General features: G+C 37.7%; 1 protein-coding gene across 3 annotated transcripts; it reads right to left on the minus strand.

Annotated features, from left to right (window-relative positions):
- Nucleotides 1-4,773: 4,773 nt before the first annotated feature.
- On the minus strand, nucleotides 4,774-26,372 carry gsk3ab (glycogen synthase kinase 3 alpha b). 3 transcript variants are annotated; one of them, XM_007250866.4, is made up of 10 exons: nucleotides 26,074-26,372; nucleotides 15,976-16,163; nucleotides 15,198-15,281; nucleotides 13,971-14,081; nucleotides 12,775-12,905; nucleotides 11,657-11,861; nucleotides 10,831-10,926; nucleotides 8,936-9,122; nucleotides 7,722-7,799; nucleotides 4,774-6,501 (listed from the first exon to the last, which is right to left on the minus strand). In XM_007250866.4, exons 1-10 carry the CDS (start codon nucleotides 26,180-26,182, stop codon nucleotides 6,434-6,436), a joined length of 1,257 nt encoding a protein of 418 aa, XP_007250928.1. In that variant the 5' UTR covers nucleotides 26,183-26,372; the 3' UTR covers nucleotides 4,774-6,433. The 3 variants fall into 3 exon arrangements, with proteins under 3 accessions (XP_007250928.1, XP_007250927.1, XP_007250926.1); XM_007250865.4 differs by having other exon boundaries at nucleotides 4,774-6,498; nucleotides 26,008-26,372; XM_007250864.4 differs by having other exon boundaries at nucleotides 26,008-26,372.

Below are 26,372 nucleotides of genomic sequence, written 5' to 3' on the forward strand. Positions count from 1 at the left end.
TTATTTACTTAATTATTATATATTAATTTTAGTCGCTACAACTAATTTAATTATTAATAATAAAAGTGGATTACATATGCATTGCACCGCCACTGGAAAAGTTTTCGACTGTTAAATATACACACAATTTACATTCATACTGGATAAAAATTCTACTCTACTGTGATTGATGAGAAGTAAACTGTGATATTTCAGACAACAATGAATGTTGTTTTATTCTTTAAACTACTGACCACATTTCTCCTAAATTCCAAATAAAAATATTGTCATTTAGAGCATTTACATGCAACCCTACTGTGAATAATGAGATTGGTGTAACTGGATAAAAAAAATCAGATTAATCTCAACAATATTCTGTGAATAATCGCTGTTAATCTCAGTTATTACAAGTTCAGTTTTAAGAATAATTGAAATTTAAAGGGAAAAAAAATTACTAACATTTGCAAATTAAACTATATACATAAATCGACAGATCACTTTAAAATCATCTGGGTTTTTTTTTTTTTTACTATTTTTTTTTACTATTAATAGGAGTGTTTAACTGAAATGAACAATGTTGTTTTATTATATAAACTACTGACAACATTTCTGCTAAATTCCAAATAAAAATATAATTTAGAGCATTTATTTGGCGATGGGCACCTTACAATTTATAGAACTTAAAGGAGAAATCCTTAGTGAATTGGACTGTAGTGAAACATGATAATGAGTATAAACGTTTGTGGAATAACCCACCTCTGTTCACCCTCAGCATTCTAAAATACAGCACTTTTAGCCGATGATCCCAACAGACTTACAATGCTAGTGATAGGGGCATGAACTGCAGCTGTTGTTAAAAAATATCTTTATAATATTCAGGCATTTCCTCTAAACTAGTTTTGCAATCTTTCTTAATATTCTACCTATTAATTCGTGCTCATCAAAATCTGTGAATTACCAAAAGGTACTGTGTGTATATACAATGTTTTTAATTAACATTAATTAGAATTCTACCAATAAGGGGTGGAGCTATTTTGAGCTTGTTCATGTTGTAAAAATAGTGATTTCTTTGCATGGGCAGCACTATGCTCCTATCACAAATCAATCCTTAAAGCTAAATGTGGCAACTTAGAATCTAAAGTACAAAATATATTCTGGTTTGTTTAAGCCTATTTTTTTAAAGTGTGTGTGTGTTCCGATATAGCTTTAATGTCTCAAATATTAAATGTACCATGTAAAAAATCAATCAATGAATAAGAAGATAGAAATCACCTTTTTTACGAGCTCCACAGAGCTCCATCTCTCAATCCACTCATCTATTTATCTTTCTGTCTGTCATTCCTCTTTTCTTTCTCTTCATCCGTCACTGCTCGCTCTGTCTGGCCTTTCGGGGAGCGGGTCAGCTGCCCGGAGTTTTCTGAGACACTTCAGTGACGGGACACCACTGTGCCAAGCAAGTAGGGCCGTGCTCACGCTGAGGGTCAGCCCAGAGGTCAAAGGTCAAGGCCTTTCACAAGCGCGAGATGCTAAGGAGACAAACGTTATCATCTGATATTCACTGAAACAACGTTTGCTAAGAGAACATGCCTCAGTATATTAGAAACAGAGATGATACAGTTCATTTTTTATTTATTTTCCCAGACAGAGAAGACTAGTCCAGTCTAGGACTAGTCTTGGGCTATACAGCACACTGAATGGAGATTTTTATTTTCACTGGAAAAAAAAAAAATAGATTGGTGTCAAAGAAAAAAATCCATCAGAATAATCTCAACAATATTCTGTGAATAACCACAGTTAAACTCACCTATTAAAAGCTTTAATCTTAAAACTAATAGACATTTAAAGGTAAAAAAAAGAAATGACTAAGACTGGCAAATTAATTTATACACATAGATCGAAAGATCACTTAAAAATGATAGGTTTCTTCGAGTTCAACTAAAATGAACATTGTTGTTTTATTCTATAAACTACAGACAACATTGTTTCTAAACTCTAAATACTAAGTGACATTTAGAGTATTTTTTTTACAGAAAATTAAAAATATTCCAAATAAAGAAAAAAGATGCAGAGCTTTCAGACCTCAAAAACACCAAAGAAAACAAGTTCATATTAATTTAGAAACAAAAATAGTAATGTTTTAAGAGCTCACAATCAGTATTTGGTGGAATGACTGATTTTGTATCACAGCTTTCATGCATCTTGGCATGTTATTCTCCACCAGTTTTACACACTGCTTTTGGGTGATTTTATGCCTTTACTCCTGGTGCAAAAAAACAAGCCGTTCAGATTTGTTTGATTGCTTGTGGCTTCCTTTTGATAACACTCCAGAGGTAATAAATAAATTTAAAAAAAACTACAGACTTTCCATAAGATTCCCAAGAGAAGTGTGTCATATCAGAAGAAATGTAAATATTTAATTTAAAATCAGACATGCAAACTGTAAAACTGCACAGATTTACTTTCATTTTAAAAATACTTTCTGATCTGCAAGATATGGAGATATCTAGATCGATCAGTAGATAAATAGATATCTAGACAAACAGAAACAAGTCCTCGTAATTAAATTGCCGAAACAGCTTCTTACAACTAATTCTTTGCCAATTATTTAGTTTATTGCACTTTAAAATACCATTTTATCCTCCACAGTTCCCCTGAACTGCTTTTTCTTAGCAGCCTGAACTGTTAGCAAAACACCTACCTCTCAATTATCTTCCAGACATCCAATCACCACAAACAGCAAGTCACTTTTCATCACTTTATTAATGAGCTTAATTATTTATACCAACAAACAAAAACAGTTTCTCTCTCCCTCTCCCTCCCATAACCCATTCGTTCACCCCCATAATCAGCTAGGACTGTGTGTGTCTGTGTGTGTGTGTGAGCGCCTGCTTTTCCAGAACATTCTACATGACTAGTTTCTCAGAGCGGCCTGAACAGTGGATTAATGATGTCCAGCACTTTTTCCAAGATAACATTAAGTTTGGGATATGAATGTTATTCTAATGACAGGCCACACACACACATACACACACATACAACACACACAGAGACGATATTTGCCCATCAGACAACTAAAAAGGAAATAAACTGTTGCAACACAATAAATAAAATAATCAAAACAACATTTATGAGGGGAGCACATGAACAAAGCAAGGAGGGGGAGAGAGATAGAGAGAGATGTGTGAGAGAGAGATAAAGAGATAAAGAGAGAGGGAGAGAGAGACTCAATTTTGTTCAGTCCCCCCTCAATAGGCCAAGGGGGGGTGAGAGTTGAAGTGTTATGTACAGCAGAGAGAATCTGGGAGAAGGAGAGATAAAGAGATAGAAAGAGAGATATAAAGATAGAAGGAGAAAGAGAGAGAGAGAGAGAGAGAGAGAGAGAGAGAGAGAGAGAGAAAGAGAGAGAGAAAGAGAGAGACGCACTGGCCACTACCTGAACCAGCACTACTCCACTAGAAAAACAAAAATCAAGTTACAAGAACAATAGAATAACAATAATAACAAAAAAATAACAAAAAAGGTAAAAGGTACATGATATTTACATATTAGCAGTGAGAGGAGGACAGAGTGGGGTGGACAGGGAGGGGAGGAGGGCAGGAGAGACGGCTCCAAATGCAGGGGGGTAAAGTGTTTCAGTTAGGGAGGTCAGCATACGTGTATGTATGCATATATATACACCGATCAAGCATAACATCATTATGACTGTTGCTTTGGTTCTACACCTATTCTCCATTGTTGTTCACAGTTCTACTGAGAATATAGGGACACTTCTACAGAAGTTCTACAGTATAAATACAGACTGTAGTTTTATATCTGTTTCTCTGTATATTTTATTATAATCCTCCTTCTTTCACCCTGTTCTTCAATGCTGAGGACTCCACAGGATCACCAAAGACAGTACAGTAGTGTTGTGCTGGTACAGTGAGTGGATCAGACACACAGCAGTGCTGCTGGAGTTTTTAAACACTGTGTCTACTCACTCTATCATGACACTCTGTTAGACACTTTATGGCAGCAGGGTTGTTTGCACGTTTGACTCCCAGCGCTGGTGTCTTGGGTTCAAGTCTCTATCTGGGTGGAGTTTCTATGTTCTTTCTGTGTCTGCATGGGTTTCCTCTATTTTCTCCCATAGTCCAAAGACTAAATACATGGAGATCAGAACAGTTTGATACTCTAAATTGCCCTGGTGGGTTGGATTGGTACTCTGTCCTATGTTAATGCCACAAGAACAGTTGGAGTCCTCCAGGTGGACGGTCATTTCTGGTTGAGAGTACGCTGTGCGCGATTGGCTGCCACCGGTGAATCTCTCACTGGTGAATGAGTGCTGAGTGTAAGTGGTTGCATGAAAAACGTGATTGTAAAGCATCCTTGGGGTTCTAGAAAGGTGCTATGAGTGTAACCTATCTGCTCCACCTTGAATCTGTTCAAGTTCAGTCATCCTGTAGTTCTATATCAGTACACCACTACCAGCAAAACCAATTACTTAAATAATAATAGCTGCTCAGAAGTGGTCGATCATTTAGAACAGGGTGAAAGGAGGATATTAATAATAAAATAATAAAATATGTAGAGAAACAGATACAGGACTTCAGTCTGTAATTATTATAGAACTGTAAATTCTCCTATATAATCAGAAGAGCAGGAACAAAAATAATAAATGGGCATAAGAAACAAGGAGGTGGTCATAATGCTATGCTTTATCGGTCTACGTATATATATATATATATATATATATATATATATATATATATATATATATATATATATATATATATATATATATATATATATATATATATATATATATATATATATATGCGCGTGTGTGTGTAGCTCTGATACTTACAATGATATAGATTCATCATCACAGGTCAGCAGCCATTTAAACATAGACGTAATCCTAACTCTACTGAAACACACACACACACACACATACATACACATACACACAAACACACACTTGATAGATGTGTTGTGGTATTATATAAAGACTCCAATGGAATGATGTGGCTAAAGCTTAGAGCACAGGAAAAAGGGGGGGAATTAAATGTTAAATGTTCTTGTATTTTGTTGTAATTAGAGTCTGGATCCTTTTCGACCAAGCTGAAGACAGGGTTCACAAATAACATAACATAAAAAATAGAATAAAGAAAGAGAACTGCTCTGAGCTCAGCCCTGTCCACCCATTTCATTCTGTTTACTGGGATGTGAAAGACAAAAACGCTGAGCCCAGATCAGCAGCCTTTAAAGGAGAAATTCAGCTGTTCTGAACCTGACCTCTATTTGATGTACATGTATTGCAAGGTTCATCACCACAGACAATAGCATAGATTAGGGGTGGGACAATATATGGATATCGCAATATATTGTACTGATTTGTGGCATCACATATTAATATTTTTTTAAGGAAGCATAGACTCTCTAAACTCCCTAAGACTATTATCGCCACCCAATTTGATTTACTAAAGTTAATGCTTCATTACTCCACTTGGTGGCGCTATAATCAAACGAATAGAGTGAAGCTGCAGTGAAAAATATTGGATGTAAAATTCTGTGAAAGTGACATCAATAAATCTGTAATTTCTGGTATTTGATTATTTAGCACACACAGATGCTATTAAGTATTGTAGGGAATTGTCTTACGATATATCGAGGATCACAGAATCAGAGTGGCTCACTTTAAACTTAATTTCATGGAATTCAGGATCTGCCCACTGAATTCTAACAAAAGAGGTTTATTTCTATTCAGTAGCATTTTTGTTTTTATAAGTATAAGATTTAAGGAAACCTTGTGATTTTTACTGTTTCTGTGGTAACTGACCCTACGCTTCAAGTGCAGCAGATAGAGAAGTGTGATAAATAGCTGAAGTATTCCTAATTCATAAAAAGGAAAAAAAAAGAAAAAGAATAAAAACTCTGAATGCACACTCCCTTGAAGGACATGGTCTCTTGTTTAAGAACGAAAAAGAAACCAAGCTAAAAACAACAACGTTACATTTAAGAGCAAGCTAAAGTGAACGACTACATCTGCGTTGTGTGAGTCTGTCTAAAATGTAATAAAACATGGTGGACCTCCAGGATAGGGCGAACAATGAGGGCAGTTAAATGTGCTTTGCTCCTCCTGCCACTAGGGGTCAGCGAGGCAAACTGTATCAATAAAATAAATTAAAAAACAACAATGAGCTGAAAACAAAAAAGAAAAAAGTTTAAAAACATGCTCCCATGGAAGTGGACACATGGCCATAACAGTAGGGCTCAGAGACTGGGCAAGGTTGTGGGTGTGGAAGCGAGTGAGGAAGCTGGATTTGGAGCTTGAAGAAGGCAGGAGCCAGGGAAAGATGACAGGAAGTGAGAGGGGAGGAGAAGGAGGAGTGGGAGGTTGAGGTGAAGAAGGAGAAGGAGAAGGAGGAAGTGGGGAAAAGGGGAGAACGGTGCAGTAACACAGAGGGAACGCTCAGGTGCTGTTGCTCAGGGCTCCTGGTGCCGAGCTGGACTGGGCTGGACTGTCTGACACACCGCCTTCTGCAAGCACAGAGAGCATTCGTTACTAATGCATAAACACACAGAGTAGAACTGACAGGGTATCTGCAGGTATAAGGAAATTTTCTTTATTTAAAGACAATTTAAAAAGAGAACTTAGGTGTAAAATGGACTTTTGGTGTAGTAAAACATGACACCTCCGTTCTCCCACAGCGTTCTGAGATCCAGAAATTTGAACAATTTGTCCAAACACCCTTCAGACTGGGTGAAACGGGGCATAATTTACCCTGATAAATCACTTTTTCCACCGTTATCCAGCTCAAAGTAGCTCCACAACTCCTTGCTAGAATCTGGAGAGCCCTGACATTTAAAACGAGGCATTAATAACTTAACAAAAAAGTGCACAAGAAGCTTATTAAAAACCACTGTTTACATCCCATAATGCTAGCTTTCAGCTCTAAGCGCCACCATCATTTTACCGATAATGACAGACATATAAACATAGATTTTGTTTAGCCTGCCTCCTGGTGCTGGCTGCTATGCTATGCGGAGTCTATGCATATATATGTCTATGTCATTATCAATACAATGATGGTGGCGCACGGAGCTGAAAGCTAGCATTATGGGATGTAAATAGTGTTTTTTAATAAGCTTCTTGTGCACTTTTTAAGTTATTAATGCCTCGTTTTAAATGTCAGGGCTCTCCAGATTCTAGCAAGGAGGTGTGGAGCTACTTTGAGCTGGATAACGGTGGAAAAAGTGATTTATCAGGGCAAATTAATGCCCTGCATCACCCAGTCTGAAGGGAGTTTGGACAAACTGTTAAAATTTCTGGATCTCACAACGCTGTGGAAGAACAAAGGTGTGCTATTCATCAAAAGGTAAGAACTTTTTATCTTGTTTAACTACAACAAAAGTCCATTTTACACGGAGTTCTCCTTTAATTTTCAGTTAACAATGTATTTTTGAAAATCGTTTTTCTCTCAGTTTAAACTTCCAGATTAAAGCATTAGTCATTGATTTGTGAATAGATTCACTTAATGAGTCGACTCTACACTCAAACCAAAGTGTACGAACACCACAGGTCACATGATCATTCATGAAATATCAGCAGAGTTTAAATGTGTCCCAACTTTTAAATGCCTTATTTAAATATATAAATATATATATATATATATATATATATATATATATATATATATATATATATATATATATATATATATATATATATAAGGTGAGGAGAACAGAGTAGACCGTACCGTGTGAAGCAGATGTCGTCTGCGAGCGAGCGTGAGGAGGAATGAGAGTGGAGTTCAACTGTGGCTGGATAGACAGCTCTGTGGGAGAGAAGAGTCGTATGAATCACATACACTGGGTGTGATTGTGTCAGGGTTAGAGTAACTTTATCAGCTATTCAAATAAGGCGGTGATTCTCAGTCCTTTTAATGCTGGGCGGTACGACCAGAAAATTCATATCTTGTTTTTTTTTTTTTTACGATTCTTACAGATTTACAATGCATCACTGTATTTTTATTATTATTTTTCTTATATACATTTTTGCAAAACTGGGCTTCTACACAGATATGTGACTTATTCTACTGTCAGGAGCACATATAACAAACTCCAAATTAGGCTCCAAATTAAGGCTTTGATTAGACTTTACTTTGTTCCACAAAATTACAATATATAAAGGAATTTACAGAAAAAGAGAGGCAGAATGTAAACAATTGATATAGTCAAACTGAAACATGTTAAAAACACAACTTAACAAGAGAGATGCCAACAATTTTAACACTGATTCATTTTTAAAAGAAAACACTTTAAATATTCCTAAAAACAGCAAAAATTGACGTATAATACCTATAATAATGTTTTAAGCATTCCAAACCAATATTTCTCAAAATGTTCTATTGCACAGTTTAAGTTTAATATCAATTCAAAATACCTTGAACATGAACCACTGGAGACATTAAAGTATGAAAATGGCTGTTTATCAGTCACTTTTCTCTTGGTTCTCCAGTATTAAAGTATTTAATATTTTCACACCTCGAATCTGGCGTTTTGGGGTGTTTTAAGACCCCATTAAAAACCCAAATTAAGCAAATCTGCTCCCAGGATTGATTCTGGGCTAGACTGGGGGAAGAGAGGAACTTTTTTCAGAGCTGTGGATCGATTGCACAATTCTATCCATCTCTTTTCTGAGTAAATATTTGCAAAAGCTTTGTCCGTTTGCTGTTGGTTTTCTGTTTTATTAGACTATAAACACTCATACAGTGAGGAACAGCAGGAGCTCCTCCAATAAAGTGCTGTTCTCACATTAGAAGATGGCAAGCGCTATATTGGAGGCCTATATAATGTGAAATCTAATGCTATCTTAGTAGACAATGTAGTTTACATCACAGGGAGTAAGGATCTGCATGTAACTACTCGAAAACCAAACGTTAGCATGTCTGTGTGGGTTTGTTGCACTGACCCACAGGGCTGAAATTGAAGAGCATGGGCAGCTCTCGGCCGCTGGGCAAGCGGGCGTTGGGCTGGCGCAGCTCATCAAAAAAGGCGTGGGCGCAGGCCTCCAGCGGAGAGAGGCGGGTCACCGGCGTGTACTCCAGCAGACGAGAACACAACGAGATGGCCTCTGGAGGCGTCCTGGGCTTAAACACCTGACGGACACAAACAGACACAAAACATTCAGATAAAGACCTGCAGTATTTAAGAACCCTGTCTGCAGATCATTTTAGAGAACCTTTACAATTATGGAACATACTATTCTCCATGTAGCGTACTATACAGGTCATGATGAAATTACAGATTCTAAAACTAAACAAAGTAGTATATATCTGTAATAAAACAACATTCACATTTACTCATATGTAGAAACCTGAAATCTGTCTGTGTGATGTTGCTGCAATTTTATAACTTATAATGTTCACTTTATACGGACTACTTCTTACAATGCTTTGCTAATGCAAAAAAAAAAAAAAATCACTATTTTCACCACTAACAAGCTCAAAGACGCTCCACACTTTACTGGTGGTAAAGACCCTGATATTTAAAAAAGACAGAGATAGTTTGTTAAAAACACTGTTTATACACACAGTACCATTACAGAGATTTTTAGGAACAGCTGCAATTCATGGATTCCCAGTGAAATAATTTAGCTATCTGTTCCTCTTTCCTACTTATTCCTTTATACTCGTCAGTTGACTTACTGTACCTTAATTTCAAGATGGCGGTGCCCACAGAACTACCTAAAGGTATTGTGTGTATAAACCGTGTTTTTTTATGAACTACCTGTGCACTTTCAAAGTTCTCAGTTCCTTATTTTAAATGTCAGGCCCACTGAATTCTGTTTTTAGGAATGCTGGGGGTAAATGGAGAAAGACTATTACTCTTTATCATGTTTCACTACAGCTCATGTACAGTTCACACTAAATTTCTCCATTAATCCTTTAAACACCAGCCATTTAGATATAAAAAATATATATATTTTTTGGATTTAAAATCTTTGTACACAATATGGGAGGTAAATCCTTCCAACAATAAAAATGAAATAAAACACTAAAATGAAAATGCAAATACTGTTTTGCACTTTTTTCCCCAATTGTGTGGACATATGCTAAAATTTAATTCACTTCATTTGCAGTTTGATTTTTCATTTGAGCATGGGTCATATGTGGAAAAAAAAATAAAAATAAAAAAGCTTTTTTGCCATTTTATTTTCATTACGAAAGTTATTTCACAGTCAAATCTAAAATGAACAAGCTAGTTGTGAAAAGAAAAATAAAAGGTTCACTTTCACCTTGCCTTTTCTTGATGAACTACATAATAAATGTCAAACATAAAATAAATGATAACGTTTTAATTATAAGTCCTTGCAATGGGCTGCATGTCTGACAGGTCTGACAGAATTAAAATGAAAACATAAAATAAAAACAATAGCAAAGTGACATTTTGGGATTCAGTGTTTGGATTGTGTTTAAGTGCCAAAATAAAAAGTGCTCTCTGCTGGTGATTTACTTTCCTTTTTCCATCTCTCTTTTCTACGCACCCAGAAAGAGCAAGGCCAATTGTGCTCTCTTGGAGCTCTGGCAGCTGATGGCAAGCTGCATGACCGGGATTTCAACCGCATTACTTACCACACTTAGTATCTCTTCACAAACTGGCTGTTTTTCAGCTGAAAGATCAGAGCCAAATTTTTGTTGCCACATATTCAGTGCAACCCTTACATGCAAATGATTAATAGGTAGCCTAGCCTGCTAATCTGGGTCACAACCAACGTACTGTTTGCAGAAACCACATTTAGAAAAGCCTAATAACCGACATGGGTTGAGAGTGTGATTAAATTGAGCTCAGACGCAACACACATACCTTAGTCCAGGGATGCGCTTTGATCTGTGGGAATTTGAACTCTGTGTAGTTGGGATTCATTTCCCGGATCTGTTCTCTTGTGGGCGTCCCCAAAACCTGCAGAAACAGAACAGGACCGTCAGAAATCATGTTGGACTTAAACAGAATCTGGAGTTACCATAGTAACAATACCAGTTTAAAAAAAAAGTTATTGTTAACAGATATACAAGTTACTTTCAGTTACACATTGTATTTATATGATATTTAAATTCTTTGCTCAGATGGATCAGTGTTGCTTCCATGCTGACTAAACATACCATTATATTTCATGAACACACAGTGAGGAAAGCATAAACAGAATTAAAAAAATATATATTAAAAATGAACTAAACATGTTGGGTTGGGTAATAGGGAGAAAATGGGACAAAAACTTTAAAAGGTGATACAAAACCCTTTTTTCTGCAGTAAAATTATTTATTTGAGGGCTTTCAAATCTCCTACAGGGCACTCAGAGAAGCTTCCTGTTTTCTCTCTTTACTCCACTTAATAATTCCAGATCAACCCAAATTCTGCATGTTTGAAAACAGACGTAAAAACGAGACAAACATAACAAAACTAATGGTTTGGTTTTGATTTGTATTTAGAAAAATATTGATATAAAAAAAGTTCAGAAAAGAGACATTTTATGATTATGAAAGCTTTTAATGTAAAGCTTGAATTAAAAAAATCTTCAAGATTTGGTGGTGTAATATCAGGCAGACAACTGACAACAGACAACTGGCCTGTTAAAGGGGAAAACTGAGCAGGGTTGTGTTTAGTAGTTCTAGTCAGGACACACACTCCTCACCTTTATGATTTCAACTAGCTGGTCAACCCCGCTATCACCGGGGAAGATGGGCTGCCCCAGCAACAGCTCAGCCAATACGCAGCCAGCTGACCAGATATCAATGTTGGAGGTGTAATCGGTGGCTCCGAAGATAAGCTCTGGGGCGCGGTAATACCTCGAACAGATGTACGAAACGTTCGGCTCGCCACGAACTAACTGCTTTGCACTGTGAAGAAAGAACAAACACAACACAAAGTTACACATGCAGAAGTATAGTCATGTCCATAATCATATTTTTTGTAATATATGTCGCACTTAAAATCCTTTAATTAGGTTAATAAAGTTTGTAAGGGGCAGAAGTAAAGCTACTCCACTGAAGTACAGCGCTATAAAGGAGCTTAATTTTAGTTCTCCAGCATAGGGGCTGGAGTAGCATTAGAAAAGTATTAGAATAGCGGCTAACCGCTATTTCCCCGTGCAGATGTGAGTATTATCTGCCTGTAGCCTGCTCCTAACCCTGGCTAACACTGCTAGAGCAGCATTAGCATTACCTGCTTATCGTGCTAGCCCTTTCTCTGTTCAAAGGTGAGTATTATTGGACTGTAGTCTGCACGTAAAACAAGCTACGTGGGACGAACCGCTAGCTAATATATTCCTGGCTTACCGAAACACTGAGGGTTCCTCAGTGTAGTGTTGCTGGGTGGTATTAGCCGTTAATCGCCAGTAGTTAGCCGCTAATGCTCCAGCTCTAGTGCTGGAGAAATTTGAGAATCTAATCTTACTGTAAATAAACAGAAGTGCTTTACTCACTCATATAAACCCTTATTTAAAGAGAGAAATCTGTGTAGATTAACATCCAGCATTCATTTTACTTTTTTTATCACAGTTTTGTTTACTTAGCTTAGCTTTACTAAACTAAGTTAGCTACCCCCAACCACCAAAATGTGCCTTATAATACAGTGTGCCTTACAGTGCGAAAAATACGGTAATTAAAACATCTACAGCTAGCTAAAAATTCTATGTAGTTTTTTAATAATAATTAAAGAATTTGAATGCTTTTCTTATCCCTATGTTAAAGACCAAGATATAAGCTACCAAACTATTTCACAAAGAAAAACGATTAGTGCAAGCAAACCCACCTTCCAAAGTCACACAGCTTCAGCACGGCTGTGTCTGGGTCCACCAGCAGGTTCTGTGGTTTGATGTCTCTGTGGCAGACGCCTTGGGAATGAATATACGCCAGACTGCGAAATAACTGATACATATACACCTGAAAAAGAGACACAGTTTAGAACCGGCTACAGCAGATGTTTTATTATATGCAGTAGTGCTTGAAAGTGTGAAACTTTTAGAATTTTCTAGATTTCTGCATAAATGACATAAAACAATCATAAGATTTTCACAAAAGTTGTAAAAGTAGCTAAAGAGAACCCAGTTAAACCAATGAGACAAAAATATTACATTTGCTGCTTTATTTATTGAGGAAATTATCCAATATTACATAGCAGTTAGTTTGAAGGTGAAATTAAAGTCAGGTGATTTTAATTTAATGGGATAATCAGTTGTAGGTGGGAAGAGCCTGTTTTATTTAAAGAACAGGGATCTATCAAAGCCTTTACATTACGTGTTTGTGGAAGCGTATCATGGCACAAACAAAAGAGATTGTTGAGGACCTTAGTAAGAATTTTAGACAAGTTACAAAAATCTCTAAAGTGTTTGGACTCCACCAATCCATCATCAGACAGATTACAGTGTTCAAATGAAGGAAATTCAAGACCATTGTTACCCTCCCCAGGAGTGGTCGTCCAACATAGATGACTCCAAAAGCAAGGTGTGTAATAGTCAGCAAGGTCTCAAAATGACCTCAGGGTAACTTCTAACCAACTGAAGGCCTCTCTCACATTGGCTAATGTTAGTCAATCATCAGGAGAACACTGAACAAAAACGGTGTGCATGGCAGGGTTGCAAGGAGAAAGCCACCGTTCTCCAAAAAGAAAATTGCTGCTCATGTGCAGTTTGCTAAAGATCATGTGCACAAGCCAGAAGGATATAGGAAGAATGTGTTAATAGACTTAAAATAGATTTTTTTTGGTTTAAATGAAGTGTTATGTCTGTAAAAAGGAAAACACTGTAACCCAGCATAAGAACCTCATCCCATCTGTGATGTTGTGTTAGGTCATATTTATTCATACACTTTCAAATACCACTGTACATCCAGATCCAGGTTTATAACTACACATCTGCATCAGAGTTTGTGAGTGTGTTTGGGGTAACGAAACCCAGCTCTACAGTATAAATGCTGTTTTAGGGGTAAAAGACCATGCTGTACACTTACTTTGACATAGATAATGGGTATGGTGGTCTTGGCCTTGTTGAAGTGGCGTGCCACCCTGTACACAGTCTCTGGTACATAATCCAGCACCAGATTCAGATACACTTCATCTTTCTACAAGAGATGGAAAAAAAACATTAGAGGTCCATATGTAAAAAAAAAACGTTACTTACATCGTCACTGACTGTTACTATTTGAGTTTTAAAAGCGCACTCTTGTAAAGAAGCCTGAAAAATGTGAGGGAGCAAGACGGGTGTCTCCCAAAGCAAAAGGGGTGTAGTGTAGTACAGAAAATATAAGCAGGGGTTTGTTCTGAGCTACGTAAGCATCCTGAATGGTCACACATGTGGACTGCAACAAAAAAAATAATAATAATCCAATAAGGCCTTCCGTTTACGGTGGAAGATAATTTGGTCCAGGATACATCGCCATAAAACAATTTATTATTGGGATGTTCTCGCAAACTCAGTGAACAGAACAGATCCTACTTTTGAAGTCAAAGATCAGTTTATTTTTATGATATAAAGACCAGTCACCTGTGCTGAGTGAGAGTGAACGTGTGAAGGGCACTGTCACTCTTTTGCTCTCTCGCTCACTCACTCGTGGTGGCAGTATGAGAATGAGATTATTCATGCTGACTTTTAAATAAATAGGATGAGTGAGAAATGTAAATTTTATTACTTATTTTTTACAATTTAAAAAAGGCATAAAAAAACTGTATCAAATTTAAAATAACGTAAAATATCGTATTGAAAAAAGTTAAGTGATACCCAGCCCTAGCTGTCATGCACTGCCCCAGAGCACATGCAGGAAATGACATGTGTTATAACAGAATTTACAGATGTCAATGTATCCCTTATTGAAATCAGGTGAATGGTGTGAAAGCCACTAACAGCAGTGAATCTGTGTGTGTACAGAGTGTGTATTTGTGTGTATCTGCTCCCATGCTTTCCTCCTTCAGAGCAGCGTACATGGTGAATAGTATCTGCATAAATACATGCAAATTAACACAACGGTAATATTAAATTTGTCAAAATGATGAGTCATTTTCAAGTTTAACGTACCATAAGTTAATAATTATTGCAACAGGCCTAATCCAATTTACTTGAATTGACTGAAATTTGATTTTTTTTTTCAAAATAATGTAAAAACTTTACTTAAGGCCAACTTCTGCACGCTACTAGAAGTACTAGAAGTACTAGAAGTACTTTTAAGGTAAAGTCTTGGTACCTTCTCCCCGCTGGAGTAGAAGAAGTAACGTAGCCTAACAATGTTGCAGTGGTCCAGCTTCCGCATGATCTGTAGTTCTCGGTTCTGTAGGAGAGAGAGAGAAAGAGAGAGAAAGAGAGAGAGAGAGAATTAGACTCTTTAGAAAACCTGAAAGTATAGCATAATTACATTTGAGACACAAGACTTTTTACTACCACAAAAAGTAGTAAAAGTAGTGTTGATTTACTAATAGCAAATTTTCTGCAAATGTTAAAATAAAACATACAAAAAAAAAATCTTAAGAATCAATTTGTGAGAAATCATTCTTAATAACGCATTATGAATTCTGTCACAATGCAAAGAACCACCGACAGATTCACATGTGAAAAAGTATAAAACACGAAAAATATTAGATGCAAAGATTTAACACGAGCATAAATGTGTCCACAATAAAAGTACTGTACAGCTCATTTTCTGGGCTGCAATTGTTTTCTAAGGACAACACTAGTATTACAACAAATACAAATAAAATTGAAAGATTTTAACATCACTAGGTTCATTAAAACGTGTTTCCAAAGCTCTCCTCGTTGACTATACTATTATTCTGAAATGCTTAGGTGCTTAAAATATTTACATTTAAGGTACTTAGCAGACGCCTTCATCCAGAGCTACTTACAACAGTGCTTCGTCTTTACTTCAAAATATCCATAGCTAGTTTGTAGACTAGGATCAAGAGATACAAAACCTTTTGTACAGTACAGTACATACAGCCATATAACATATATACACACGTTCTTACCTTAAACCTCTTGTCCTGCAGAACCTTCTTGATTGCCACCATCTCCTGGCTGTCGATGAGCCGGGCCTGATACACCACTCCGAAAGAGCCATTTCCAATCACTTTGATGTCCGTGTAGGACACTTCCTGAGGGCGGTCTGGACCTTGCCCAGGTGTGGCTACCACCGTGGTCACCTTCCCGCTGTCCCCTGAAAAGAAAGGGTTATACTTTAAATACAGGAGCAGGAAAAAGGACAGAACCCACTGCTGGACTACTTCTTTCTTAGGGTGTTTTTACAACTGTAGTTGGTTTCTATGGTCAAGATCAGTGGATGAGTTTGTTTACTAGGAGCATTTCTCCCTCTGTTTGGTTTGGTTTCACAAGGGCATAAATCTAAACGCACAAAAACGCGCACCAATAAACAACGCAAGCACATTGTCTCCTCTAAAAGGTCAGATTGTCTTCAATACGTCGTGCAGTGCAGATGTACAAAACGCAGCACGTTGAGTGGCTGCGAGTAGAGAACGCAGCACAGACCGTGCATGTAAACAGCATGGAACAGATGAAATAAGACTTTGCCATGGTCAACAACTCATGGCTATATTTGACCGTTTAGCTGTGTTTTGTATATTAGCCATTAGTACTTTTCCCAATAATACATATTCATGATGGCTGCCTCTTATATCCTGCACCTTTATGGTGCATTGGTTGAGCACTAGGGCTGCAACGATTAGGCAACGTAATCGACAACATCGACTTTAAAACCTATTAGTTGCGTCATGAATGAGCGATGGAGCCTTTATCAATTTATTTATTTAGTCTAAACGGGGTCGCCGAGTGGTCTGGCGGGCTAAGTGCTGCCACTATGATCAGAAGACCGCTGTTCGAATCCTGATCATGCAGTTTGCCATCAGCAGTCAGTGGGTAGATGGCGCTCTCTCCGCACATCACTCCAAAGGGTGATGTCAATTATCACAAGGCGTCTGTGAGCTGATGTATCAGAACTGGGTCACTACGCTTTCCTCAGAGTGCGCTGTAATGCTACTTGGCAATGCGGCATCAGCAGCAGTTCAATAAGAGGAGGGGTCTGATTTCACAATGAGGTTTAAGACTAGAACATGCCTCCTCCGATACATGTGTTGTGGCATCACAGTGACAGGGAGGCATATATAGCTGACTAGCAGATGAATGGGTGGGACAATTGGCCTAGCTACATTGGGGGGAAAAAATGGGAGAAAACTAGAAATAAATCTTAAATAAATAAATGTGACCTATAAGGGTGAGGGAAATGTTTGATTGGCTGTTTACTTCCACTAAAACATCAAAACCTCTTCTTTTTGACCTCTGTCTTCTCATTTTACTTCTTTTTTTACTACTTTCATTTTATATCTTAACTGCTTTTAAGAACACTATATTAGCTGCTATTGCACTTTTATCTTCATTTTATATTTTTTTAAATGTTCATTTAATAAATGTCATATAAATAATATGTTTATTATTGTTGTACTTATGGTATTATTATTATTATTATTATTATTATTATTATATGGACAATTATTCAAATTTACATGTACATTAAAGTCCAGTTAAGCCACTCTAAGAACCCATTCCTGTGTGTATATAAAAAATTACAAAGCCTATTAAAATACGTAACTTTCTATTATATACTTTGCATAATACTTTACTCATATGCAGATCAAATACAGATCAGCCACAACATTAAAACCAGCTCTGTATATACATTATAATGTTATGGCTGACCAGTATAATCACCTTTTTTTCTGGTTTCCTTGTAGCTGCTTTTAATATTGTGAGGCTGTTAAGCTGAAACTTACCTAACCATTATCCTAACAGCATTAATGTGAGATTTTTGTATTAATTATTTATCATTAATTGAAATAACGATAAGTGAAACAAAGTGGAAAAAAAAAATATTTTTAGAGAAAAAAAAAAGATGCATCAAGATGCATTGATAATTGTTTAATAATCGCATTGCAGACCTATGAATCGTAAATTAAATCAAATCGCAAGGTGCCTCAAGATTCCCACCCCAGTGACCAGTGTTGGGAAGTAACGGATTACATGTAACGGCGTTACGTAATCAGATTACAAATTATGAGTAACTGTAATCCGTTACAGTTACTTCTTCAGTAAATGGTAATCAGATTACAGTTACTCTGCTAAAATAAATGGATTACATTGCGGTACTTTTCTATTGTTGGTCTTCCAATCCAACACTGACAAAACGCAAACACATTCACATAAATCACGACATCAGAATATTCTGTGATTCACAACCTCCTGCTCAGAATGTTTTCACTGCAGAAGCGCCCCCTAGCCCGTCGGCGGGCCCGTTCTGACTATGTAAAGTAGAATGCTTATAAGCGTCAAATATTCTAAACACACCGACCAAATAACCGACTCATATTCTTTAGTACTAATTTAACTACCTGCATGCAAATTTACAACCATCTACATGAAACCAGTCGCCAGAAATCGCCAACTGAAAACAGCCTGTTTTTTCACATTGTTTACATGGGGAACACGCCTCCCCAACAAAATAGCCTTATAAAATATCATAAGTATATAAAATAACATCATATTACATTATAGAAAATTCACTTACTATCACAGCATCCACAGTACAGCACTGAACCGCAGATAAAATATCCATAAAGTCCTTTATTCGCCTGCTCACTTCTCCTCACAAACATGCGTTTATTTTCAGCGGTCCACAAACCACTATTTTTCTTGAGTGATCGTCTTTTGAACCAATAACGTGAGCGCTGTATCAGTCCAATCCAATCAAATCGGGTCATAGCCTTTCTCCAGCGTCACAAAAGTGATTGACACCTATTTCAACCAATAGTCCACCCTTAGACGAAAACATTGGTACGTAATTTTCCCTGATTGGTCTCCTAATGGCTGGGGGAGGGGCATGCCTAACCGCTGTCACCAAATTCCCTCTGCTAAACATAAGTGCGCCCACAGCGCGCATACGTGTGATTTTGTTTGTCATTTCATCAAAAAGTATTAATATTACTCTGAAATAGACTTACATTCATTTATTTTATCACAAACAAACAAAAAAATTACAAACTCTGGCTGTATAGAGACAGATTTACTGGAGAAGTTTTGAACACTTTAGAGACGCCTGGTGGACACCTAATATAATGCAGTGTAACTCTTCAATGCATTGTGATATAAATTACAAATTTTGTAATTTGTTTGTCAAGACCCTACTGAATCAGGAAATGTAGAGAATGATTGACTATTCATCACCAACATCCATACACACATTGTAAACTCTAAATATAACAGGCGCTTTTTTTTTTTTTTTTTTTTTACAATTTCTTCTGCATTTGATGTTCTCAAATGGAACTTAAATAATGGAAATTAAAGTGTTGAAGTGAATTATTGTTTACTGTTTATGATTACACTGCATTTGACATTTAATAATGAAACATTCAAATTATATTTTGTTTGCATTTGTGAGTTCTTAGAAAAGGAACAGATTGTAATCGCATTAAATCCTATTGGACCGAATTGTATCGTATAAAGACATAATTTGAGGTATCGTAAATTATCGTATCGCTGACTAAAATAATCGTATTGTATCGTATCGTAATGAATCTTGTGATTTATACCCCTAGATAATCCTGGCAAAAAATCCACCTGCAGAAAGTGGCAAACCTGCAAATAGTTAGCTTACAGTTGTTGTTACATTGTTTGGTGTTTAATGATTTTATCATCAATTTATAGAAGTGTTTTATAAAATTGTTTGATTAAATGGTTTCATAAGTATTTTTATAGGGTGATTGAAAAGGCTGTTTTATTTGTCTATCTATTAACTGGAAGGAAAAATAAAAGAATAATATGCAAGATGTGGTTGCTACATTCATTCAGGCTTAAAAAAACGACAATATTGTAAGTAATCCAAAGTAATCAGATTACGTTACTCACTTGAAGTAATGTAACTGATTACGTTACAAATTACATTTTGAGTGATGTAATCAGTAATCTGTAAGGGATTACATTTTAAAAGTAACCTTCCCAACACTGCCAGTGACCTATATCTGATATTTGTCCGAACTGTGCGCGGTGTGCAAGTTATCACTGATTCAGCAGGAACACACCCGTTTGTATATTTGAATAAAGGCGGAAATCAACCAGCTGTTACAAAAAAACATCTGAGATTAGGCGGCCAGTTTCTGGGTCAGTGACTTGTAACAGTGATCAAAGCGAGCAGAATTCTGTGGAGAACTGAAGTTCGCAATTCTGACTGACAACACCGATAGAAGAAAGAGAAGGTCTAGTGGCCATTGTTTGAGCAGCACATAAGATATCTAGCTTGTATCTTTGCTATCTATTGCTAGGAGTCCCAGACAGCACAACTAGCCTTACGCTCTTACTTTGGGTGGGTACAGACCTCCAACTTTCCTCACTTAGCACAATGCTAGCTACAGTGTTAAGTGAGCACCGTAAGTGACATAACAGAATTAGAAGTTACCCTGCAAGTACAACTCAAGTGATAAAAATCACTCCCTATTCCTCGTACAGCTAACGAAGAGTCACCGGCAGGCGTGTTACTCAACTAGTAGGCAACTAGTATAAACAATGTACAGTTCTGAAAAAAATAAGATACCAGTTATAGATTTTACCAAATTGAAAACCTCTGGAATATAATCAAGAGGAAGATGGATGATCACAAGCCATCAAACCAAACAGAAATACTTGAATTTTTGCACCAGGAGTAAAGCAGCATATAGTTATCCAAAAGCAGTGTGTAAGACTGGTGGAGAAGAACATGCCAAGACGCATAAAAACTGTGATTAAAAACCATGGTTATTCCATCAAATATTGATTTCTGATCTCTTAAAACTTTATGAATATGAACTTCTTTTCTTTGTATTATTTGAGGTCTGAAGCTCTGCATCGTTTTTGTTATTTCAGCCATTTCTCATTTTCAGCAAATAAATGCTTTAAATGACAATATTTTTATTTGGAATTTGGGAGAAATGTTTTCTGTAGTTTATAGAATAAAAACAACAATGTTCACTTTACTCAAATATAAACATATAAATAGCAAAATCAGAGAAACTGATTCAGAAACTGAAGTGGTCGCATCATTTTTTTTCCTAAGCTGTGTATGGCTATATTTATTCAATATAGATTTTTTTTTATTCTCTAGGAGGTTCACACCCTGGCCAAAAGCTGATATATATATATATATATGTGTATCTCATTTAACTTACTCTGGTAAGCTTTAGCATATAAGCAGCATTTGCTCTTTTCTCTGACAGGATAGCACCATGCAAAACTAAGATTAAAATCCAGAACTGAATAATAAAACTATAATTACACTTTAGATATGCAAGAGATTGTGCTGCTGTCTGTTCTTCTGTTTTACCTACAATAGACTGGATGTGGGTCCTTTAAGGACAAAAGAACCCACAACCTCAAAAGCTGTGAGGTAAACCTAGCACCAACTGGGTCACAGTGTCTCCCAGAAATTAATTAATTAATCGATCCATCCATCCAGCCATCCATCTTTCTACCCACTTCTTCACAATCAGGGTTGAAGTGATTACAGAGCCTACACTGTATCGTTGGATAGAAAGCACAAACACTCTCTTGAAACTGCTGGTAAATTATTCCTTCTGGGGTGGGACTTATTTTGCGGAGGGAAGAACTTGAGGTAATCCATTACAAGGTTGGTTGTAGACTAGGTGGAGTCTATGGGTCTGAACGAAGAGGAAATCACAAACAAAAAAACAATTAAGCAATTTCTCACTTATTTACACCCACAACAGAGGAATGGGAAATATGTGGCTCAAAATACGGGCAGGAATTTTGATACCACACTGAACACCAAGTTTCCACACAACCCATGACCAATCCAGGAGTGAGGATCATCAACTGTATACACCATATACACATGTCCTGTACAGACATACTACCGTGCACACAGTTAATGGCTCTGAAAACACCATCTAAGCCATGAAGGTGGGAAAGACCACTGCTACAGACTCCAGTCCCTAACTCCAGCTGTACATTTAACCTTGTGAAACATAAAAATAACAATCCAATACATCGTAATAGTGTTGGAAGGTTTGTTAACTCTTGAGAATGTTCTATATTCCTACATAAACCTGACTTAAAACCTCTTAAAAGCCCTAACATGTAGATAAAAACAATAAGAGAAAATATAAGACTTGACCATTTAATTACTAAAGGAAATGAACCAGAGTGGCAAAAGTATGTGAACCATTAGGATTATCAGATCATTTGAAGGTGAAATTAGAGTCAGGTGTTGTCAATCAATGGTTAAATTTAATTTCATTGATGCTCATCAGGCAGAATAAGCTTATAAAACCATCAAGGCATGTATCAGGCATCAAGGCAATAGTGTCTTTGAGAATTTTGAAAAGCGCTATATAAATAAAATGCATTATTATTACCATTACTATTATTATTATTATTAATAGACTGAGAGGATACGAAGAAACCCAAAGTAACTTCTAAGCAATTAAAGGCCTCTCTCTTACACTAGCTAAGTTTAATGTTCATGAGAACATCAGGAGAACACTGAACACTATTATAATGTGGATTGTAGATAGGGCTGCACAATATTGAAAAAAATGTACATTGCAAATGTTCTTTTTTTCAGCAATATATATTAAGCGATATTAAACAATGCAGTGCCCATGACGTCACCAGCCCCGCCCCACCAGTTAGCACAGAACACTCAAAACCCGAAGAAAACAGCAAAACAACAATAAAAGACCCTTTAATTAGGCAGTGGAAGTGTAACTACACAATGCAGATAGTCGCAGCTGTGATTGGTCCACCTGGTCTCGCTCTCCCGCCCACACATTCCTGCCTTCGCGACTTAAACTGCAGAGCGACGCAGAGGCACCGATACACGCACACAGTAGTATAAACGCACTGTATTTTATCATAATATAACAAACATCTTGTCTACAATGCAACCACCTTTCCACTCTACAGTTCTCCAAACACTCTATAGCATGAGCTGCTATATTCTTTAAAAGCCTTCACATTCCTGCCAGGATTAGACAGGAACTCAAAATATGTCGCCTGCTGTTCATGACACTTCACGTCTACTGCAAGCAAACCTTTCCTAAATCCTGGGCCAATCCCATGCACTGACCAGCAGGAGCCTGAGGTACCCTGTAAACCAGCACAGGCCTAGTGAAGGAGTAATGATAACAATGTCCACTTACATGATTGAAAAAGGAACTGAAAAGAACTATCAAAGAACCATGTGTACAGTCATCCAGGAAAAAGATTAGGCACCCTGAATACATGCAAATTTAAACAGGAAGGGTTTGCACCAGTGTGTAGGGTTTGGGACACTGAGAGTTTCCACAGCTACCTTCTCTTTAGTTTGATTACTTTGCATTACTGGCAAACTAAAGAGGCATCTACAGATGGAAAAAGGCTGTGATGGGCTGTGTACTGCTATTGGCCAAATTTTAGACATCAAAACACACACATACATACATAAGGGCCGCATTGTACACCTTACACAAGGTGGGTCGCAATGCTCATTGCTATCCTACACCCTGCCCACAGTCTATTTTCACGTCTTGCACCTGCGTCGTTAAAATAGCAAAAGATGCTTGTGAATATATCTATGCTGATGGGCGTAGTGGGCTGAATGTGAGGTGTGTTCACTGTGTTCAGGTAAATTTCTGGCTTAATGCTATCTGTTCCAATGGAAAACACAGGTGCGCCACTGACTGATTAGAACCTCGACAGACATCAACATCAGATGCTCATTGCTATCTTGGCATCGCAAACATGCCACACATTTAACGCTCATCACCCCTGCTTGCTACACACAGAAGTGCATAAAACCCAACAATTAATAGAATAATAAATAAAATCATTGCTGTTTCCACAAATGACCTGCTCACACACCTTCACAGCGTGAGCGCAGATGGTAAAATACCAATCGGACAAAGTCAGAGCGCACCTGGCACTTGAAGGGAATGGCAAAACACATCCATAACTAATTAGGAGATGTAGTATATGCCTTTTTGCGCATTTTGTGCCACACAAGGCATACTTTTCCAATCATTATGATAGCAAAGACACCCCCTAAAAAGTGCCAGAGACAGAAACGCAGTGGAAAAGGAGTAAGGGCTCCTCAGTCACTTGCTCAGTTACAAATACATTTGATTAAGCTATTAATTACTAGCCCACACTACACTATTTTAGCCCGGTTTATCAGTCATCTACAGCTCGGAGTCGAACTGGTGATTACAAGCCAAGTGATCACAAATTGGAGTCACGTACCAAGCAAAAGTCTAGCAGGTTTGATATCTAGACCAGTCAAGAGAAAGAATGTGGGAAGAAAGTGACTAACAGACAGATGAGTCTTTAATTCATGACCCTGTAGCATCACATAGTGTGCAAGTCACAATATCAGAAAGACTCAATAACTTTAATATTCAGAGTTTTTATCAGTCCTCATTTAATTTGCTGTGTGGCATTTTTCTAATGTATACACTGGACAACAGGCGACATTCACAGGTGCAAACGTGCAAACGTAACTCATGTGGGTGAGGTAAAACAGGCATTGGAACAGGATTTGTTCACAGGATACAGAGGCTGGCAGAAATAATGACCAACTTACTAATTTAATTAGTCGATTACTAAAATTGTAAGTTGCAGCCCTAGTCTTAATGTATCTGTGTATTGCATTTTTGCCACATCATCCACACCCCTGGCTGCCAGTCTAATGTCCAAAATATACAAAATAGTGTTTAAGGCTGCTGAGATTACGTAGCCAATATTAGGCTATTGCAGTGGTCAGGAAACTATCTAGCTAGGTGTTTACTGAGTCATGAGATCACGTAGTGTTAACCTTCATTTGACAATGATGTACTAAGACACATTTGATTAAGCTAATAATGACTAGCTCACAGAGATTACAAATCAATAATCGCTCACTAAGTCACATAGTGTGAACTGCTGAAAGATGCTAGCAACATGCCCAGCAAACATCTTGCAGGTTTGATATCTACACTAGTCGGCCATTGTGAGTCAAGAGTAGTAAATACCTACAGCCAATAGGATTGTGTACAGAGAGATGCATATGTCTAGCAGCCAGATGAGTCTGTAATTCGTGACCATGTGTCGGCAATCAATCAAACAGATCAAACGGAAAGACTCACAATTACAACACAGCAACCTCACAACGCAAAATGAATATAACTTTTATATTTAAGTTTCATAATTTCTTATTTTAGCAGCAATGCGAAATTATGTTAAAGCAGACACTGATCAACAGGGTGACATTCACATGTGTGCATTTGGAGGTAAAACAGGAATAGGAACAGGAGTGGTGCTCACAGAATACAGTGATTAAATGGATGGCAAAAATAATCGTTGACTAATCGGAAAACAGCCCGATTAGTCGAATACTAAAATCGTTAGTTGCAGCCTTTTTGCCACATCACCCACATCCCTGGCTGCCAGTCTAACGTCCACAAACAAAACAAAATTGTACTTAAGGCTGCTGAGCATATATCAGGATACTGTAGAGGTCAGAAATAAGGCTGTTGCTTTTGGTTAATTAACTAGTTAATTGACTAGTTGTTTACAGGAGCAGAGGAGCTACTAGCTACTGAGCTTTGTTCTTATTAGTGAGCTCCAAACCAACGGCGAACCGTCGTTTAACGATGATTTTACGTGTTTTCTCTTTCACGGGAGTTAAATTAATTATCACTGTGATCAGCACCGGCTTGTTTTCCCACATATGTGTCATAAAACTCGAATTAAACTCGATTATCGCGCTGCTTTAACCACCAGGGCGACCCAATCTCAGCCCTTCACCTCCCGTTAACAAAAACAGGGCAGGCTAAAGCTCAGCGGCCGTTAGCCTAGCGAGCTAACCGGCTACCTAAAGTAGGTTACCGCCGAAACCACGCCAACAATCAACCCGGTCCCCAGGCCCTCGTTCTGGAACCGACCCGCGAATAAAGCTCCCCGCCTCATCCTCGCCCCGACTCCATACTTACTGCTGAGCTTCAGGTTCCCGAAGCCGGCCGAGCTAGCGCCGGAGGCCTGTGCAGCCCCGGACTTACCCGAAGCGCTCCCGCCGGCCACGGCCGATCCGGCTGCGGCCGCGGCGGCTCCTGGAGCCCCCGGAGGCTCGGCAAACGAGCTGGTCCTGGGCCGCCCGCTGCCGCTCATTTTGGTTTTCGGAGAGAGTGCGGGGGGCAGGGGGGGCGGGAAAAAGGGTGTCGGCAGGAACGCGCTTAACCGAGGTGCCAATTTAAAATATGAGCACCTTTATAATAAAAATAATAAAACATAAAGAGCGCTGGAGCGGCTCGCTGGTACGTCTCCTCTTTCTCCCCCCCAGTCTGTCCGACCTGACGTG

Source organism: Astyanax mexicanus, chromosome 6 (genome assembly GCF_023375975.1).
Source record: "Astyanax mexicanus isolate ESR-SI-001 chromosome 6, AstMex3_surface, whole genome shotgun sequence".
In the NCBI taxonomy this organism is placed as follows: Eukaryota; Metazoa; Chordata; class Actinopteri; order Characiformes; family Acestrorhamphidae; genus Astyanax; species Astyanax mexicanus.